The following is a 22,630-nucleotide window of genomic DNA, read 5'->3' on the forward strand; positions in this document are numbered from 1 at the left end:
GGTTAGCCATGTGGTTAAGGTTAGGGTTAGGTTTAGGGTTAAGGTTAAGGTTAGGGTTAGGTTTAAAATCACATTTTAAGAAGATCAACTGTAGAAATAGGTGGGCATTAAGACTTTGTGGCTGTGGTACCTAGTGACGACCGGTATGTCAGTAACCAGCAATGTGATAGATTGAATTGCAGTAATTCTTAGTGGTCATACACAGAACCACATCTGAATTGTGAATTCCCATAATTGTATGATTTTTATTTACGGTTAAACGTTAGGGTTAATCCCTATTGGATAGCCATGGGGAGTATCTTGTCCCTATTGGATAGCCATGGGGAGTATCTTGTCCAAAAGACATGTTTCTGAAAAACGGAGAATATTGCTGTTACAAGCAAATCCTTGATCCAAGGTCATCCATCTTCTTGGCCAATGGAATGCAGGGAAGGGGTGGCCGGTTTTCCCTTCTCATTAATCTCACCAGGACTCTCCCTCTCCTGCCTCTGTAACGCCGGCCTTTCCTCTTGGATTGCCTGAAAATTGGGTCGTAATTACAGAAAGAGCCCAGGGCAGATAAATTGAAGTTGAAGCTGGAATTGGGGAAATTAACTGACGATTTGATGTTCAAAAGTTCTTGCTGGTTATAAGAAATGATAGCGAATACATTTCAGGAAAATAAAGTAAAGATAAATGCCAAAATAATCCCAAATAGCTAAACTCCCAAACCACAGCCTTCCAGTACAGTGCCATCTCTCTTCTCTCTGGTGTGTCTTTGTTGTAGGGGTGTGGCCTAATGCTATGATAATGTCTCATTCATTGGGTAATTCATTATGGGATACAAAATATGGATGTATCTATATTCTACAGTAAACAGGGCACCAGCTATCATTTATGTCAAAACTTTTTTTAGCAAGTAGGGATAAACTGTTCGTGTCACAATTATAATCTGAAGATTCTGTAGAGTTCTTTTAATGATAAGTCAGATTCAACCTTGAATCGACCTTGAAGTAGTTGTTCCCCTTGCTCTGCAAGGGCTGTGGCTTTTGTGGAGCGATGGGTAACGATGCTTCGTGGGTGTCAGTTGTCGATGTGTGCAGAGGGTCCCTGGTTCGAGCCCAGGTAGGGGCGAGGAGAGGGACGGAAGCTAAACTGTTACACTGAGTCTCCCTGCCTGATTGGCTGAAACATTCCTTAGCAGGAGGTCACGCAGCCCCAGGAGGAGAGTCTCTTCCTTTGGGAATTGAATATTGTTCCCTTATTGATGGATACATCGTTTGTACAACTGGGAGAGGTGGGTCATTGTTCAGGGCATAATGTTCCCTACATAATGATACAAAACGTGACACGTTCTCCTTGAAATACGGAGAAGTTGTTCACAACGGGGAGAATGCACAATATCATTTCAAATGTCTACAGCACACAATGATCATAGCATGCACCAGTGCACTTCTTGCCTCACAGCCTTATGTAATGATTTCTCCCAAACAGCAGGGTTTTTGGTGTCCTTTTAGAGCAGGGTGAGCCATTTGGCCCCTGCTGTTACCATCCTGTCCTGGATAGAATGTTTGAAGTGGATGTTCTGCAGTTTAATGGCCCTCTGGAGCATTATGTTGTGATCTGGAGTAGGTTGGGAAAGGGGGAGTGGCTGGGTTGTGTCATGTCTTTTCATCTCTACTGTTGTCATGCTGATGGGCGAGTAGATCTGTATTGGGCATGGTCTACCGTTGTCATGCCGATGGGCGAGTAGATCTGTATTGTGTATGGTCTACCGTTGTCATGCCGATGGGCGAGAAGGTCTGTATTGGGGATGGTCTACTGTTGTCATGCCGATGGGCGAGTAGATCTGTATTGGGTATGGTCTACCGTTGTCATGCCGATGGGCGAGTAGATCTGTATTGTGTATGGTCTACCGTTGTAATGCCGATGGGCGAGTAGATCTGTATTGGGCATGGTCTACCGTTGTCATGCCGATGGGCGAGTAGATCTGTAATGTGTATGGTCTACCGTTGTCATGCCGATGGGCGAGTAGATCTGTATTGGGGATGGTCTGCAAGGCATTTGGAATTGGCCTGGTCTTTCGTCAGCACCACATCCCTAACTTGGCATAAACATTTGTGTAATTGTCCCACTGAAAAATGTATCTTTATCCCAGGAATCGGTTTTCAGAAGACTGCCTCTAACTTCTTACCTCAACTCCTTTTATATTTCTGTTGACCAACTACCCAGTCCCATAATATACCCATACCCATAATATAATGCTGCACCACAATACTAATATACATTCTTATGCCAAAGACACACCAGAATGGCTTTCCAATAGGTGTTGAGTGTTCCTGGGTGGTCCAGTCTCAGTCCTGAGAGACAAGGTTTGAATAATGCTATCCATCCAATCCATGTCTCAGTTGTCTCCAGGCTTATAAATCCTTCTTTAACCCGTCTCCTCTCCTTCATCTACACTGATTGAAGTGGATTTAACAGGTGACATCAATAAGGGATCATAGCTTTAACCTGGATTCTTCTGGTCAGTCTATGGTTGTTGAAAGTCTATGGTTGTTGTTCCTTATGTTTTGTACACTCAGTGTATCTACAGTACCAGTCAAAAGTTTGGACACATCTACTCATTCCAGGGTTTTTCTATATTTTTTACTATTTTCTAAATTGTTGAATAATAGTGAAGACATCAACACTATGAAATAGCCCATATGGAATCATGTAGTAACCAAAAAAGCGTTAAAGAAATAAAAATATGTTTTATATTTGAGATTCTTCAATATAGCTGCCCTTTGCCCTTTGCCAGGGGTGAACAGGCAGTGGTTCGGGTGGTTGTTGTACTTGATAATCTTTTTGGCCTTGCTGTGACATCGGGTGCTGTAGGTGTCCTGGAGGGCAGGTAGTTTGCCCCCAGTGATGCGTTGTGCAGACCGCACCACCCTCTGGAGAGCCTTGCGGTTGTGGGTGGTGCAGTTGCCGTAACAGGCAGTGATGCAGCATGACAGGAGGCTCTCAATTGTGCATCTGTAAAGGTTTGAGGGTTTTAGGTGACAAGACACATTTGGCGCTGTTGCACCTTCTTCACCGCAGAAATGTCCACCAGAACAGTTGCCAGAGAATCGAATGCTAATTTCTCTACCATAACCCGCTTACAATGGTGTTGTGGAAAAATTGGCAGTACACTATATATTCAAAAGTATACCCCACATTTCAAATTAGTGGATTTGTCTATTTCAGCCACATTGCGTTGCTGACAAGAGTACATCTAGGAGCAACAACGGCTCCGCCGCAAAGTGGTAGGCCACACAAGCTCATAGAATGGGACCGCTGAGTGCTGAAGCACATAGCGCTTAAATATCATCTGTCCTCAGTTGCAACACTCACAACCGAGTTCCAAGCTGCCTCAAGAAGCAATGTCAGCACAATAACTGTTCGTCTGTTCATGAAGTGGGTTTCCATTGCTGAGCAGCAGCACACAAGCCTAAGATCAACATGTGCAATGCCAAGCATCGGCTGGAGGGGTGTAAAGACTCTGGAGCAGCGGAATGACACGTTCTCTGGAATGATGAATCCCGCTTTACCATCTGGCAGTCCGACAAATCTCGGTTTGGCGGATGCCAGGAGGATGCTATCTGCACCAATGCATATTGCCAACTTTAAAGTTTGGTGGATGAGGAATAATGGTCTGGGGCTGTTTTTCATGGTTCGGGCCAGGCCCCTTATTTCCGGTGAAGGGAAATCTTAATGCTACAGCATGATTATTCCCCCGTGCACAAAGTGAGGTTGTCACACCCTGACCATAGTTTGCTTTGTATGTTTCTATGTTTTGGTTGGTCATGGTGTGATCTGACTGGGCATTCTATGTTACATGTCTAGTTTGTCTAGTTCTATGTTTGGCCTGATATGGTTCTCAATCAGAGGCAGGTGTTAGTCATTGTCTCTGATTGGGAACCATATTTAGGTAGCCTGTTTGGTGTTGGGTTTTGTGGGTGATTGTTCCTGTCTTTGTGTTTGCACCAGATAGGACTGTTTTAGGTTTTCTCACGTTTGTTGTTTTTGTTAGTTATCTCATGTGTAGTGTCTTTATAAATTAAAGAACATGAATAACCACCACGCTGCATTTTGGTCTGCCTCTACTTCACCTAAAGAAAGCCGTTACAGAGGTCCATACAGTCATCAATCAAATGTATTTATAAAGCCCTTTTTACATCAGCAGATGTCACAAAGTGCTATACAGAAACCCAGCATAAAAAACCCAAACAGCAATCAATGCAGATGTTGAAGCACAGTGAGTTCTAGGAAAAACTCCCTAGAAAGGCAGGAACCTAAGAAGAAACTTAGAGAGGAACCAGGCTCTGAGGGATTGCAAGTCCTCTTCTGGCTGTACTGGGTAGAGAGGAACCAGGCTCTGAGGGGTGGCCAGTCCTCTTCTGGCTGTACTGGGTAGAGAGGAACCAGGCTCTGAGGGGTGGCCAGTCCTCTTCTGGCTGTACTGGGTAGAGAGGAACCAGGCTCTGAGGGATTGCCAGTCCTCTTCTCTGTACTGGGTAGAGAGGAACCAGGCTCTGAGGGGTGGCCAGTCCTCTTCTGGCTGTACTGGGTAGAGAGGAACCAGGCTCTGAGGGGTGGCCAGTCCTCTTCTCTGTACTGGGTAGAGAGGAACCAGGCTCTGAGGGGTGGCCAGTCCTCTTCTCTGTACTGGGTAGAGAGGAACCAGGCTCTGAGGGATTGCCAGTCCTCTTCTCTGTACTGGGTAGAGAGGAACCAGGCTCTGAGGGGTGGCCAGTCCTCTTCTCTGTACTGGGTAGAGAGGAACCAGGCTCTGAGGGGTGGCCAGTCCTCTACTGGCTGTACTGGGTAGAGAGGAACCAGGCTCTGAGGGATTGCCAGTCCTCTTCTGGCTTTACTGGGTAGAGAGGAACCAGGCTCTGAGGGGTGGCCAGTCCTCTTCTCTGTACTGGGTAGAGAGGAACCAGGCTCTGAGGGGTGGCCAGTCCTCTTCTGGCTGTACTGGGTAGAGAGGAACCAGGCTCTGAGGGGTGGCCAGTCCTCTTCTCTGTACTGGGTAGAGAGGAACCAGGCTCTGAGGGGTGGCCAGTCCTCTTCTGGCTGTACTGGGTAGAGAGGAACCAGGCTCTGAGGGGTGGCCAGTCCTCTTCTGGCTGTACTGGGTAGAGAGGAACCAGGCTCTGAGGGGTGGCCAGTCCTCTTCTGTGTACTGGGTAGAGAGGAACCAGGCTCTGAGGGGTGGCCAGTCCTCTTCTGGCTGTACTGGGTAGAGAGGAACCAGGCTCTGAGGGGTGGCCAGTCCTCTTCTGGCTGTACTGGGTAGAGAGGAACCAGGCTCTGAGGGATTGCCAGTCCTCTTCTGGCTGTACTGGGTAGAGAGGAACCAGGCTCTGAGGGGTGGCCAGTCCTCTTCTCTGTACTGGGTAGAGAGGAACCAGGCTCTGAGGGGTGGCCAGTCCTCTTCTCTGTACTGGGTGGATATTATCAGAGTGTATGGTCATTAAGGCCAGATTGTTTAAGATGTTCAAACATTCGTAGGTGACCAGCAGGGTTAAAGAATAATCACAGTGGTTGTAGAGGGTGCAACAGGTCAGCACATCAGGAGAAAATGTCAGTTGGCTTTTCATAGCCGAGCATTCAGAGGTCGAGACAGTATTCTTTTTTCACCTTTATTTAACCAGATAGGCTAGTTGAGAACAAGCTCTCATTTACAACTGTGACCTGGCCAAGATAAAGCAAAGCAGTGTGACAGAAACATCAGAGTTATAAATGGAATCAACAAGCGTACTGTTAATAACACAATAGAAGAAAGAAAGTCTATATATACAGTGTCTGCAAATGACATGAGGTAAGGCAATAAATAGGCCGTAGTAGCGAAGGAATTACAATTTAGAAGATTAACACTGGAGTTATAGATGAGCAGATGATGATGAGCAAGTAGAAATATTGGTGTGCAAAAGAGCAGAAAGTAAATATAAACAATATGGGGATGAGTTAGGTAGATTGGGTGGGCTATTTACAGATGGGCTATGTACAACTGCAGCGATCAGTTAGATGCTCATATAGCTGATGTTTAAAGTTAGTGAGGGAAATATGTCTCCAGCTTCAGCGATTTTTGCAATTAGTTCCAGTCATTGGCAGCAGAGAACTGGAAGGAAATGCGGCCAAAGGAGGTGATGGCTTTGGGGAGGACCAGTGAGATATACCTGCTGGAGCACGTGCTACGGGTGGGTGTTGTTATCGTGACCAGTGAGCTAAGGCGGAGCTTTACCTAGCATAGACTTATAGATGACCTGGAGCCAGTGGGTCTGGTGACGAATATGTAGCGAGGGCCAGCCGACAAGAGCATACAGGTCACAGTGGTGGGTGGTATAAGGCCCTTGGTAACAAAACGGATGGCACTGTGATAGACAACATCCAATTTGCTGAGTAGAGTATTGATGACACCACCGAAGTCGAGGATCGGTAGGATAGTCAGTTTTACTAGGGTAAGTTTGGCATGAGTGAATGAGGCTTTGTAGCGAAATAGAAAGCCGATTCTAGATTTGATTTTGGATTGGAGATGTTTGATATGAGTCTGGAAGGAGAGTTTACAGTCTAGCCAGACACCTAGGTATTTGTAGTTGTCCACGTATTCTAGGTCAGAACCGTCTAGAGTAGTGATGCTAGTCGGGCGGGTGGGTGGGTGAGGGCAGCGAACGGTTGAAAAGCATTCATTTGGTTTTACTAGCATTTAAGAGCAGTTGGAGGCCACGGAAGGAGTGTTGTATGGCATTAAAGCTTGTTTGAAGGTTAGTTAACACAGTGTCCAAAGAAAGGCCAGATGTATACAGAATGGTGTCATCTGCGTAGAGGTGGATCAGGGAATCACCCGCAGCAAGAGCGACATCGTTGATATATACAGAGAAAAGAGTCGGCCCGATAATTGAACCCTGTGGTACCCCCATAGATAGGTCTGGACAACAGGCCCTCTGATTTGACACTGAACTCTGTCTGCAAAGTAGTAGGTGAACCAGGCGAGGAAGTCATTTGAGAAGCCAAGGCTATTGAGTCTGCCGATAAGAATACAGTGATTGACAGAGTCGAAAGCCTTGGCCAGGTCGATGAAGACGGCTACACAGTACTGTCTTTTATCGATGGTGGTTATGATATTGTTTAGTACCTTGAGCGTGGCTGAGGTGCACCCATGACCAGCTCGGAAACCGGATTGCACAGCGGAGAAGATACGGTGGGATTCGAAAGGGTCAGTGATCTGTTTATTAACCTGGCTTTCGAAGACTTTAGAAAGGCAGGGCAGGATGGATATAGGTCTATAACAGTTTGGGTCTAGAGTATCACCCCCTTTGAAGAGGGGGATGACTGCGGCAGCTTTCCAATCTTTAGGGATTTCTGACGATACGAACTAAAGGTTGACAGACTGGTAATAGGGGTTGCAACAATGGCGGCAGATAATTTTAGAAAGAGAGGGTCCAGATTGTCTAGCCCAGCTGATTTGTACAGGTACAGGTTTTTCAGCTCTTTCAGAACATCTGCTATCTGGATTTGGGTGAAGGAGAAGCTGGGGAGGCTCGGGCAAGTAGCTGCGGTGGGTGCGGAGCTGTTGACTGGGGTTGGGGTAGCCTGGTGGAAAGCATGGCTAGCCATAGAGAAATGCTTATTGAAATGTTCGATTATCATGGATTTATCGGATTTATCGGTGGTGACTGTGTCGCCTAGCCTCAGTGCAGTGGGCAGCTGGGAGGAGGTGCTCTTGATCTCCATGGACTTTACAGTGTCCCTAATCGTTTTGGAGTTAGAGCTACAGGATGCAAATTTCTGTTTGAAAAAGCTAACCTTTGCCTAGCCGCCTGACTGACTGTGTGTATTAGTTCCTGACTACCTCAGTGGGCGGAAGACCAGCTCGTCCGGTAAACAGGTCAGAACAGTTGAAACTGAAGCAGCAGCACAACCAGGAGGACTGAAGACAGTCAGGACTCATCAGGCCAGGTGTTCCTGGGGCATGGTCCTATGACTCAGGTCCTCTGGGTCGGGAAGGGGCATAGAGAGAATTAGAGGGAGCAAACTTAAATTCACACAGGACACCAGATAAGACAGTGTCCCACAGACCCTAGCCGCCAAGCACATAGACTATTGCAGCATAGATTCTGGAGGCTTAGATGGGGACGACGACACTGTGGCCCCGTCCGACAATAAACCCTGGACAGGGCCAACCAGGCAGTTTATACCCCCACCCACTTTACCAACAAATCACCAACATACTACTAAGGCTGAGAATATCCCACGAAGATCTCCTCCACCACATGAGCCCGAGGGGGGGGGGGGGAAGACGGGACAGGAAGATCACATCAGTGACTCAACCCACTCAAGTCGAGCACATCAAAGCCTGACACAATGTGACGCACACCTCCTAGGGATGGCATGGAAGAGCACTAGTAAGCCAGTGACTCAGCCCCCGTAATAGGGTCAGAGGCAGAGAATCCCAGTGGAGAGAGGGGAGCCGACCAGGCAGAGACAGCAAGGGCAGTTCGTCCTTCCAGTGCATTGCTGTTCACCTTCGCACCCCTGGCCCAGACTGCACTCATATCACCTACTGAAGAGATGAGTCTTCAGTAAAGACTTAACGGTTGAGACCGAGTCTGCGCATCTCACATGGATCGGCAGACCATTCCATAAAAATGGAGCTCTATAGGAGAAAGCCCTGCCTCCAGCTGGTAGCGTACGTGTATGTATGTACAGCAGGACCAAATCAGAAAGATAGGTAGGAGCAAGCCCATGTAATGCTTTGTAGGTTAGCAGTAAAACCTTGAAATCAGCCCTATCCTTAACAGGAAGTCAGTGTAGAGGCTAGCACTGGAGTAATATGATCTAGTCAAGATTTAAGCAGCCGTATTTAGCACTAACTGAAGTTTATTTAATGCTTTATCCAGGTAGCCGGGGAGTAGAGCATTGCAGTAACCTAGAAGTAACAAAAGCACGGATAAATTTTTCTGCATCATTATTGGACAAAAAGTCTGACTTTTGCAATGTACGTCAAAGGAGAGATCAGGGTCCAGAGTAATGAACGAGTGCCTGAACCACTCATTCACCGCAAGAGATTTGATCTGGCTCGGTGTCCATGGGGCCAGGGCTGGCTGATAACACATTACAGAGTCAGCCCGGTGGAAGAGTGACGCAAAGAATTCTGGGCGTACCCCAGCCAGGGAAGGAATCGGGCCCACTCCCCCTGTAGGTCCTGTCAGTGATTCCTCAGGAACTTCCCCAGCTCCTGGTTCATCCTTTCCACCTGCCCGTTAGACTGAGGCCGGAACCTGGAAGTGAGGCTGGCCAGCTTCTCCATGAAGGCTTCCCATATCCATGACGGGGGAGATGGTCCTCTGGAAGGAAGACCTGCTGGAACAGTGCCTCAGCAACATGAAGAGCGGTAGGGAGACCAGAGAGAGGGATAAAACGGCAGGATTTAGAGAATCTGTCCACAACCACCAAAATGGTGGTGAAATCAGAGGGGAGATCAGTGTAAAAATCAATGGACAGATGAGACCAGCGATACTGAGGTATGGGAAGGGAAAGGAGATTTGGTTTGGGCACATACGGAACAGGAGTTGACTTAGCGAGTGACATCCTGTGCCAAGATGGGCTACCATTACTTTGCAGAGATGGATTGAATCATACCTGGATGTCTGTCCAGTGACGACAGCTGTGCCCAGGTCAGTAGCCAATCCTTTATCCCCATGGGAACGTAGGTGCTCTCAGGGGGACAGGTAGCAGGTGCGGGTTCCCTCTCCAGGGCCTGGCGAATGTCCCCTTCTACATCCCAGAACACGGGGCCCATGATTTGAGAGAGAGGAATAATGGGTGCACATGCGCCGAATACAATAGGTGTAAACCTTACAGGGAAATGCTCACTTACGAGCCCCTAACCAACAATGCAGTTTAAAAACCACGGATAAGAATCTGAAATAAAAGTAACACGTAATTAAAGAGCAGCAGTATAATAACAATTTCAAGACTATATACAGGGGGGTACCGGTACAGAGTCAATGTTAGTTGAGGTAATATGTACATGTGGATTTATTAAGTTGACTATGCATAGATAACAACAGAGAGTAGCAGCGGTGTAAAAGGGGGGGCAATGTAAATAGTCTGGGTAGCCATTTGATTATGTCTTCAGGAATCTTATGGCCTGGGGGTAGAAGCTGTTTAGAAACCTCTTGGACCTAGACTTGGCACTCCGGTACCGCTTGCTGTGCAGTAGCAGAGAGAACAGTCTAACAGACCTGGGTGGCTGTAGTTTTTGACAATTCTTCGGGCCTTCCTCTGACACCGCCTGGTATAGAGGTCCTGGATGGCAGGGAGCTTGGACCCAGTGATGTACTGGGCCCTCTATAGTGTCTTGCGGTCGGAGGCCGAACAGTTGCCATACCAGGCAGTGATGCAACTAGTCAGGATGCTCTCGATGGTGCAGCTGTAGAACCTTTTGAGGATCTGAGGACCCATGCCAAATCTTTTCAGTCTCCTGAGGGGGATTAGGTTTTGTCGTGCCCTCTTCACGACTGTCTCGGTGTGCTTGGACCATGTTAGTTTGTTGGTGATGTGGACACCAAGGAACTTGAAGCTCTCAACCTGCTCCACTACAGCCCCATCGATGAGAATGGGGGCGTGCTCAGTCCTCTTTATCCTGTAGTCCACAATTGTCTCCTTTGTCTTGATCACATTCAGGGAGAGATTGTTGTCCTGGCAGCACATGACCAGGTCTCTGACCTCCTCCCTATAGGCTGTCTCATCGTTGTCTGTGATCAGGCCTACCACTGCTGTGTCATCTGTAAACTTAATGATGGTGTTGGAGTCGGGCCTGGCCGTGCAGTCATAAGTGAACAGGGAGTACATGAGCATGCACCCCTGAGGGGCCCTGTGTTGAGGATCTGCGTGGCGGATGTGTTACCTACCCTTACCACCCGGGGGCGCACCGTCAGGAAGTCCAGGATCCAGTTGCAGAGGACGGTGTTTAGTCCCGGGGTCCTTAGCTTATTGATGAGCTTTAAGGGCAATATGTGGTTGAACGCTGAGCTGTAATCAATGAATAGCATTCTCACATAGGTGTTCCTTTAATCCAGGTGGAAAAAGGCAGTGTGGAGTGGAATAGAGAACATCATCTGTGGATCTGTTGGGGCAGTATTCAAATTGGAGTGGGTCTAGGGTTTCTGGGATAATGGTGTTGATGTGAGCCATGACTAGCCTTTCAAAGCACTTCATAGCTACAGATGTGAGTGCTATGGTCAGTAATCATTTAGGCAGGTTAACTTAGTGTTCTTGGACACAGGCACTATAATTGGTCTGCTTAAAATGGAGGAGTGGAGAAGTACATCCACGAGGCACCCTGTTGGAATGCCTTGGATTCAGCCACAAAGAGAGGGGTAGTTGTGGCTGCACGGAGGCGTAGAGCCTGCAAGCAGGTAGATGGCACAGGAGGGAGACAGGTGACAGTCCCAGGGGCGATGAGGAGGGAGACAGGTGACACAGAGAACCTCCCGCCGGGATGTTGGACTGAAGGGCCACAGGGACTCTCACGGGACTCTCACGGGACTCTCACGGGACTCTCACGGGACTCTCACGGGACTCCCACAGGACTCCCACAGGACTCCCACAGGACTCTCACAGGACTCCCACAGGACTCCCACAGGACTCTCACAGGACTCTCACAGGACTCTCAACCAACGTGGAACTACAGGGGAAGGGAAAGCAGGTCCTCCGGCATTCAGGTGCCCAGTCCGTGATTGTCATCTTCGACCATGAGATGGTGGGGTTATGGCGTTGGAGCCACGGAGGCAGAGGATGATCTTGTGTACAGGTGCACTGATGATGAGGAAGGGTTTTCTGGTGCTCCACGGTTAGGGTGAGTTGTGCTGTGATGTGTGTGATTGTCCCCGATCCCAGTGGTCAATTATCCAGCGCTTGAACCAGAAACGGAGAGGAGAGCAGGTATGAGGTAAAGTTCAGGGAGGAGTCAAGGGCCTGATCAATACAATTCCCCACTGCACCGGAGACCACTAGAGCTGTAGAAACAACACGAGGGACAGCCTGCTAGTGAAAGCTATACTAAAAAGGGTTTGGCGGAAAGTGATGATGACGGAATACTTACACCTAACCCAGGAGATGGTTGATCATGGGGCCGTCCCTCTGCTCTCATGGACCCCGGATTGGAACGTACCGGACACAGTTGAAGCTGGTGTCCCTCCTGACCACTTTGTGGCCCCTACCTCCTTAGGTTCAGGCTCTGACTCAGAACAGTCAACAAAGGAGAGAGAGAGGCGATGGAGTTGGCCTCCTGAAGAAGGTTGTCTGCCTGAGATGAGTGCATCCATGGAGAGGGTGTCCTCTCGGCATGCCAACTCCGTCTGGACCCTCTTTGCGCAGTCCTTTTCTGAATAAGGTGCGGAGCGCCGGCTCATTCCATCCACTGGATGCTGCCACTGTCATGAAGGTGAGGGCGGAATCAGCAGCAGTCTGGCCATCCTGCCGTAGTTGGAGTAGGCGATCACCTCTCTCTGCCCTCTGGTGAATGATCGAAGAGCCCCCTGAACAGAACCATGAACCTCTCATAGGAAACCAGATCCTCCTCTCCTCTCTTCCAGATGGCCATAACCCACTCCAACGCCCGTTGGTGAGTTTAATAATAACAAACACGTAGAGAATACAAAACAAGAGCAGCGTCTGGACATGATAACAAAGCCAATACTGCCTGATGAGTAATGCTAAAGATGAATCAAATAAAATGTATTTATAAAGCCCTTCTTACATCAGCTGACATCTCAAAGTGCTGTACAGAAACCCAGTCTAAAACCCCAAAAGTAAGCAATGCAGGTGTAGAAGCAAAGGGGAAGTAATCAGAGTAGTGATGAAGTCCAGGTGAAATGATGGGGCGCAGCTGTGTGTAATGAGGGTTGCCAGGTGTGTGTAATGAGGGTTGCCAGGTGTGCGTAATGATGGGTTGCCAGGACTGTTGGTTAATAAACCAGCAATGTTGAGCGCCAGAGTGGGAGTAGATGTGGCACCTGTAAACAATAGCTATAAAAAGTGATTTAGTAGGCTGCTTAGATTTCATGAATAGAACCTCAAAAGATGAAAACTCAGTATTTTTTTATTGTAAATTTACATTTGTTGTCGTAAATGTTAGCAACACCTCCAACTTTTCATGATGCGCAACGGATATGGTCTCTAGTGTAACCAGGAAATTCATCAGGCTGGAGCCATGTTTCAGTCAGGCCAATCACATCAAGGTTATGATCAGTTATTCAAATCAAATCAAATTTCACCTTACAGTGAAATGCTGACTACAACTGCCTTGGAAGTGAGGGATCTAACATTAAGTAGCCCTACTTTGATATGTGAGCTATCACAATCTCTTTCAATAATGGCAGGAATAGAGGAGGTCTTTATTCCAGTGAGATTGCTTAAGCGAACACCGTCATGTTTAGTTTTGCCCTGGATCGAGGCACAGACACAGTCTCAATGGGGGTAGCTGAGCTGACTACATTGACTGTGCTAGTGGCAGACTCCACTATGCTGGCAGGCTGGCAGGCTGGCTAACAGCCTGCTGCCTGGCCTGCGCCCTATCTCATTGGGGAGCTACAGGAGTTAGAGCCCTGTCTATGTTGATTGATAAGATGAGAAATGGTTTGTCAAGATCAGTGTGGAAGAACTTGACTGGCCTGCACAGACCCCTGACCTCAACCCCATCGAACACCTTTGGGATTAATTGGAACGCCGACAGCGAGCCAGGGCCTAATCACCTAAGATCAGTGCCCAACATCACTAATGACTAATATATATATATACAATAATAATAATATATATATGTTGTTATAGTGTATATACACGCCCAATTTTTCAGTGTTTGATTTGTTAAAAAAGTTTGAAATATCCAATAAATGTCGTTCCACTTCATGATTGTGTCCCACTTGTTGTTGATTCTTCACAAAAAAATACAGTTTTATATCTTTATGTTTGAAGCCTGAAATGTGGCAAAAGGTCGCAAAGTTCAAGGGGGCCGAATACTTTCGCAAGGCACTGTATATTATTATATTATTATTGTATGTTGTTATAGTATATATATTATTATATTATTATTGTATGTTGTTATAGTATATATATATTATTATATTATTATTGTATGTTGTTATAGTATATATATATTATTGTATGTTGTTATAGTATATATATATTATTATATTATTATTGTATGTTGTTATAGTATATATATATCATTATATTATTATTGTATGTTGTTATAGTATATATATATCATTATATTATTATTGTATGTTGTTATAGTATATATATATTATTGTATGTTGTTATAGTATATATATATTATTATATTATTATTGTACGTTGTTATAGTATATATATATTATTATATTATTATTGTATGTTGTTATAGTATATATATATCATTATATGTTGTTATAGTATATATATATTATTGTATGTTGTTATAGTATATATATATTATTATATTATTATTGTATGTTGTTATAGTATATATATATCATTATATTATTATTGTATGTTGTTATAGTATATATATATATATATTATTATATTATTATTATATGTTGTTATAGTATATATATATCATTATATTATTATTGTATGTTGTTATAGTATATATATATATATATATCATTATATTATTATTGTATGTTGTTATAGTATATATATATTATTATATTATTATTATATGTTGTTATAGTATATATATATCATTATATTATCATTATATGTTGTTATAGTATATATATATATATATATATCATTATATTATTATTGTATGTTGTTATAGTATATATATATATATATATATATCATTATATTATTATTATATGTTGTTATAGTATATATATATATATATATTATTATATTATTATTATATGTTGTTATAGTATATATATATTATTATATTATTATTATATGTTGTTATAGTATATATATATTATTATATTATTATTATATGTTGTTATAGTATATATATATATATATATATATATATATATATTATTATTGTATGTTGTTATAGTATATATATATATATATATATATCATTATATTATTATTATATGTTGTTATAGTATATATATATCATTATATTATTATATTATTATTATATGTTGTTATAGTATATATATATATATATATATATTATTATATTATTATTGTATGTTGTTATAGTATATATATATTATTATATGTTGTTATAGTATATATATATCATTATATTATTATTGTATGTTGTTATAGTATATATATATTATTATATGTTGTTATAGTATATATATATCATTATATTATTATTGTATGTTGTTATAGTATATATATATTATTATATTATTATTATATGTTGTTATAGTATATATATATTATTATATTATTATTGTATGTTGTTATAGTATATATATATATATATATATATCATTATATTATTATTGTATGTTGTTATAGTATATATATATCATTATATATATTATTGTATGTTGTTATAGTATATATATATTATTATATTATTATTGTATGTTGTTATAGTATATATATATTATTATATTATTATTGTATGTTGTTATAGTATATATATATATATATATATATATATCATTATATTATTATTGTATGTTGTTATAGTATATATATATCATTATATTATTATTATATGTTGTTATAGTATATATATATATATATATCATTATATTATTATTATATGTTGTTATAGTATATATATATCATTATATTATCATTATATGTTGTTATAGTATATATATATATATATATCATTATATTATTATTATATGTTGTTATAGTATATATATATATATATATCATTATATTATTATTATATGTTGTTATAGTATATATATATATATATATCATTATATTATTATTATATGTTGTTATAGTATATATATATATATATATCATTATATTATTATTATATGTTGTTATAGTATATATATATCATTATATTATCATTATATGTTGTTATAGTATATATATATATATATTATTATATTATTATTATATGTTGTTATAGTATATATATATCATTATATTATTATTGTATGTTGTTATAGTATATATATATATATATATTATTATATTATTATTGTATGTTGTTATAGTATATATATATTATTATATTATTATTGTATGTTGTTATAGTATATATATATTATTATATTATTATTGTATGTTGTTATAGTATATATATATATATATATTATTATATTATTATTATATGTTGTTATAGTATATATATATCATTATATTATTATTGTATGTTGTTATAGTATATATATATTATTATATTATTATTGTATGTTGTTATAGTATATATATATTATTATATTATTATTGTATGTTGTTATAGTATATATATATATATATATTATTATATTATTATTATATGTTGTTATAGTATATATATATTATTATATTATTATTGTATGTTGTTATAGTATATATATATATATATATTATTATATTATTATTATATGTTGTTATAGTATATATATATTATTATATTATTATTATATGTTGTTATAGTATATATATATTATTATATTATTATTGTATGTTGTTATAGTATATATATATATATATATTATTATATTATTATTATATGTTGTTATAGTATATATATATTATTATATTATTATTATATGTTGTTATAGTATATATATATTATTGTATGTTGTTATAGTATATATATATTATTGTATGTTGTTATAGTATATATATATCATTATATGTTGTTATAGTTGGCTACACCACCAGTGATCTGGTCTTCATGTGGATGACAGACCCAGTCCAGATGGATGAAATCGCTCTTCCTCAGTTTGACATTAAACAGCAAGAGATACAGTACGGAAACTGCACCAAATTCTATCAAGGAACAGGTACCACACACACACACACACACACACACACACACACACACGCACACACACACACACACAGGTGACTTGCAGAATCATCGGTTCAAATAACTTATTTATCATGAAATACCATAGGAACATTAATTTAGATCACCCACACACAAGATACCAATAGTTTCACTGTGTCATTGTTCGTTCAATCATTAAATAATGTAGTACAAAATATGTGATAGATGTTTCATTATGGTACTACACGTAAATACATCACTGTAAAAGGACTAGTAGAGAGAATACTACAGACACAGTGGAATAATTGAACAAAATATGACATTTATTGATGAAATACAATAAAATCACAACATAGGTTTCTTTGAATCAAAGCAAAAATAATTAGCTACAAAAAAATAAAAAACTGTTAAAGTCAACTGCAGTGTTCCTCACCTGGCTTACTGTAAAACATCACTGCAGTGTTCCTCACCTGGCTTACTGTAAAACATCACTGCAGTGTTCCTCACCTGGCTTACTGTAAAACATCACTGCAGTGTTCCTCACCTGGCTTACTGTAAAACATCACTACAGTGTTCCTCACCTGGCTTACTGTAAAACATCACTACAGTGTTCCTCACCTGGCCTACTGTAAAACATCACTGCAGTGTTCCTCACCTGGCTTACTGTAAAACATCGCTGCAGTGTTCCTCACCTGGCTTACTGTAAAACATCACTACAGTGTTCCTCACCTGGCTTACTGTAAAACATCACTGCAGTGTTCCTCACCTGGCTTACTGTAAAACATCACTGCAGTGTTCCTCACCTGGCTTACTGTAAAACATCACTACAGTGTTCCTCACCTGGCTTACTGTAAAACATCACTGCAGTGTTCCTCACCTGGCTTACTGTAAAACATCACTACAGTGTTCCTCACCTGGCTTACTGTAAAACATCACTGCAGTGTTCCTCACCTGGCTTACTGTAAAACATCACTACAGTGTTCCTCACCTGGCTTACTGTAAAACATCACTGCAGTGTTCCTCACCTGGCTTACTGTAAAACATCACTGCAGTGTTCCTCACCTGGCTTATTGTAAAACATCACTGCAGTGTTCCTCACCTGGCTTACTGTAAAACATCACTGCAGTGTTCCTCACCTGGCTTACTGTAAAACATCACTGCAGTGTTCCTCACCTGGCTTACTGTAAAACATCACTGCAGTGTTCCTCACCTGGCTTATTGTAAAACATCACTGCAGTGTTCCTCACCTGGCTTATTGTAAAACATCACTGCAGTGTTCCTCACCTGGCTTACTGTAAAACATCACTGCAGTGTTCCTCACCTGGCTTACTGTAAAACATCACTGCAGTGTTCCTCACCTGGCTTACTGTAAAACATCACTGCAGTGTTCCTCACCTGGCTTATTGTAAAACATCACTGCAGTGTTCCTCACCTGGCTTACTGTAAAACATCACTGCAGTGTTCCTCACCTGGCTTATTGTAAAACATCACTGCAGTGTTCCTCACCTGGCTTACTGTAAAACATCACTGCAGTGTTCCTCACCTGGCTTACTGTAAAACATCACTGCAGTGTTCCTCACCTGGCTTACTGTAAAACATCACTGCAGTGTTCCTCACCTGGCTTACTGTAAAACATCACTGCAGTGTTCCTCACCTGGCTTACTGTAAAACATCACTGCAGTGTTCCTCACCTGGCTTACTGTAAAACATCGCTGCAGTGTTCCTCACCTGGCTTACTGTAAAACATCGCTGCAGTGTTCCTCACCTGGCTTACTGTAAAACATCGCTGCAGTGTTCCTCACCTGGCTTACTGTAAAACATCGCTGCAGTGTTCCTCACCTGGCTTACTGTAAAACATCACTGCAGTGTTCCTCACCTGGCTTACTGTAAAACATCACTGCAGTGTTCCTCACCTGGCTTACTGTAAAACATCACTGCAGTGTTCCTCACCTGGCTTACTGTAAAACATCACTGCAGTGTTCCTCACCTGGCTTATTGTAAAACATCACTGCAGTGTTCCTCACCTGGCTTACTGTAAAACATCACTGCAGTGTTCCTCACCTGGCTTACTGTAAAACATCACTGCAGTGTTCCTCACCTGGCTTACTGTAAAACATCACTGCAGTGTTCCTCACCTGGCTTATTGTAAAACATCACTGCAGTGTTCCTCACCTGGCTTACTGTAAAACATCACTGCAGTGTTCCTCACCTGGCTTATTGTAAAACATCACTGCAGTGTTCCTCACCTGGCTTACTGTAAAACATCACTGCAGTGTTCCTCACCTGGCTTACTGTAAAACATCACTGCAGTGTTCCTCACCTGGCTTACTGTAAAACATCACTGCAGTGTTCCTCACCTGGCTTACTGTAAAACATCACTGCAGTGTTCCTCACCTGGCTTACTGTAAAACATCACTGCAGTGTTCCTCACCTGGCTTACTGTAAAACATCACTGCAGTGTTCCTCACCTGGCTTACTGTAAAACATCGCTGCAGTGTTCCTCACCTGGCTTACTGTAAAACATCGCTGCAGTGTTCCTCACCTGGCTTACTGTAAAACATCGCTGCAGTGTTCCTCACCTGGCTTACTGTAAAACATCACTGCAGTGTTCCTCACCTGGCTTACTGTAAAACATCACTGCAGTGTTCCTCACCTGGCTTACTGTAAAACATCACTGCAGTGTTCCTCACCTGGCTTACTGTAAAACATCACTGCAGTGTTCCTCACCTGGCTTACTGTAAAACATCACTGCAGTGTTCCTCACCTGGCTTACTGTAAAACATCACTGCAGTGTTCCTCACCTGGCTTACTGTAAAACATCACTGCAGTGTTCCTCACCTGGCTTACTGTAAAACATCACTGCAGTGTTCCTCACCTGGCTTACTGTAAAACATCGCTGCAGTGTTCCTCACCTGGCTTACTGTAAAACATCGCTGCAGTGTTCCTCACCTGGCTTACTGTAAAACATCACTGCAGTGTTCCTCACCTGGCTTACTGTAAAACATCACTGCAGTGTTCCTCACCTGGCTTACTGTAAAACATCACTGCAGTGTTCCTCACCTGGCTTACTGTAAAACATCACTGCAGTGTTCCTCACCTGGCTTACTGTAAAACATCACTGCAGTGTTCCTCACCTGGCTTACTGTAAAACATCACTGCAGTGTTCCTCACCTGGCTTACTGTAAAACATCACTGCAGTGTTCCTCACCTGGCTTACTGTAAAACATCACTGCAGTGTTCCTCACCTGGCTTACTGTAAAACATCACTGCAGTGTTCCTCACCTGGCTTACTGTAAAACATCACTGCAGTGTTCCTCACCTGGCTTACTGTAAAACATCACTGCAGAGTTCCTCACCTGGCTTACTGTAAAACATCACTGCAGAGTTCCTCACCTGGCTTACTGTAAAACATCACTGCAGTGTTCCTCACCTGGCTTACTGTAAAACATCACTGCAGTGTTCCTCACCTGGCTTACTGTAAAACATCACTGCAGTGTTCCTCACCTGGCTTACTGTAAAACATCACTGCAGTGTTCCTCACCTGGCTTACTGTAAAACATCACTGCAGTGTTCCTCACCTGGCTTACTGTAAAACATCACTGCAGTGTCCCTCACCTGGCTTACTGTAAAACATCACTGCAGTGTTCCTCACCTGGCTTACTGTAAAACATCACTCCATAGTTTTGAAAAATGACATCAAGGTTCTGAAATTATTTCCAAAGTGATTGTAAAAAAACCTGTTTAAAGCTGTAGACTTCTTATGAAGATCCATAACCCTGTGTGTGTGTGTGTGTGTGTGTGTGTGTTGTGTGTGTGTGTGTGTGTGTGTGTGTGTGTGTGTGTGTAGGTTACTACACCTGTGTGGAGGTGATCTTTACATTAAGGAGACAGGTGGGCTTCTATATGATGGGAGTCTACGCCCCCACCCTTCTCATCGTGGTTCTCTCCTGGCTGTCCTTCTGGATCAACCCTGACGCCAGCGCTGCCAGGGTTCCTCTGGGTATGATCTGTAACCTTTAACCCTACCGTGGAAGAGGTTTGTTCTGGACCCGGTTATCTTCTCATCTGGTTGTCCCTCCCCCCTATGTCTATTTGTAGGCCTAGTCTATCCATCTATCCATCCGTCCCTGTCCATCCGTCCATCTGTCCATCCGTCCATTCATCCAGAGGGCTGTCAGCAGGTCAGTCTGGGAGACGATCATGACATCATCACAATATGATATCTTGACATCATCATACCATGACATCAATAGATCTGTCTGTCTCTAATGTCGCTGTCTCTCTGTCTTTCTGTCTCTGTCTTTGTCTGTCCGTCTTTAGTCTGTATTTAGTCTGTCTGTCTGTCTCTAATGTCTCTAATGTCTCTGTCTGTCTCTCTAGGTATCCTGTCTGTCCTGTCCCTGTCCAGTGAGTCCATGTCTCTGGCGTCAGCGCTTCCTAAAGTCTCCTATGTGAAGGCGATAGACATCTGGCTCATCGCATGTCTGCTGTTCGGCTTTGCTTCACTGGTGGAGTACGCAGTGGTGCAGGTCAGACACACAGCCACACAGACACACAGACAGTGATTACATGGTGTGTGGTGGAGTACGCAGTGGTGCAGGTCAGACACACAGACACACAGACACACAGACAGTGATTACATGGTGTGTGGTGGAGTATGCAGTGGTGCAGGTCAGACACACAGACAGTAATTACATGGTGTGTGGTGGAGTACGCAGTGGTGCAGGTCAGACACACAGACAGTGATTACATGGTGTGTGGTGGAGTACGCAGTGGTGCAGGTCAGACACACAGACAGTGTTTACACAGACAATGTTCACAATTAAATTCAATGAAATAACAAAAACTCTCCCTGTTTCTCTCTCTCTCTGTCTGTCTGTCTGTCTGTCTGTCTGTCTGTCTGTCTGTCTGTCTGTCTGTCTGTCTCTCTCTCTCTCTCTCTCTCTCTCTCTCTCGCTCTCTCCCCCTCTCTCTCTCTCTCTCTCTCTTGCTCTCTCCCCCTCTCTCTCTCTCTCCTCCCTCCCCCTCCCTCTCCTCTCTCCCCCCCACCCCTCCCCCTCCCTCTCTCCTCCCTCCCCCTCTCTCCTCCCCCCTCCTCCCTCCCTCCCTCCCCCTCTCTCCTCCCTCCCTCCCCCCTCCCTCCCTCCCTCCCTCTCCTCCCTCCCTCCCTCTCCTCCCTCCTCCCCCTCCCTCCCTCCCTCCCCCTTTCTCCTCCCTCCCTCCCTCCCTCCCTCCTCCCCCCTCCCTCCCTCTCCTCCCTCCTCCTCCCCCTCCCTCCCTGCCTCCATCCCCCTCTCTCCTCCCTCCCTCCCTCCCTCCCTCCCCCTCTCTCCTCCCCCCCTCTCCTCCCTCCTCCCCCTCCCTCCCTCCCTCCCCCTCTCTCCTCCCTCCCTCCCTCACTCCCTCCCTCCCTCCCTCCTCCCTCCCTCCCTCCCTCCCTCCCTCCCTCCCTCCCTCCCTCCCTCCCTCCCTCCCTCCCTCCCTCCCTCCCTCCCTCCCTCCCTCCCTCCCTCCCTCCCTCCCTCTCCTCCCTCCTCCCCCTCCCTCCCTCCCTCCTCCCCTTCCCTCCCTCCCCCCTCCCTCCCTCTCCTCCCTCCTCCTCCCCCTCCCTCCCCCATCTCCCTCCCTCCCTCCCCCTCTCTCCTCCCTCCCTCCCTCCCTCCCCCTCTCTCCTCCCTCCCTCTCCTCCCTCCTCCCCCTCCCTCCCTCCCTCCC

At 43.4% G+C, this 22,630-nt stretch overlaps 1 protein-coding gene across 3 annotated transcripts in view; it reads left to right on the forward strand.

The window, feature by feature from the left end:
• The window catches only part of LOC109883781 (glycine receptor subunit beta), a 66,500-nt gene that overhangs the window by 36,028 nt on the left and 7,842 nt on the right, over positions 1–22,630 (forward strand). For all 3 annotated transcript variants that reach the window (XM_031817442.1, XM_031817441.1, XM_031817440.1), the window contains exons 7-9: positions 16,791–16,928; positions 20,763–20,915; positions 21,296–21,444. In XM_031817442.1, the coding sequence (XP_031673302.1) occupies positions 16,791–16,928; positions 20,763–20,915; positions 21,296–21,444 (440 nt within the window). The remainder of the gene's footprint in view (positions 1–16,790; positions 16,929–20,762; positions 20,916–21,295; positions 21,445–22,630) is intronic.

Source organism: Oncorhynchus kisutch, unplaced genomic scaffold (assembly GCF_002021735.2).
Source record: "Oncorhynchus kisutch isolate 150728-3 unplaced genomic scaffold, Okis_V2 scaffold1023, whole genome shotgun sequence".
NCBI lineage: Eukaryota > Metazoa > Chordata > Actinopteri > Salmoniformes > Salmonidae > Oncorhynchus > Oncorhynchus kisutch.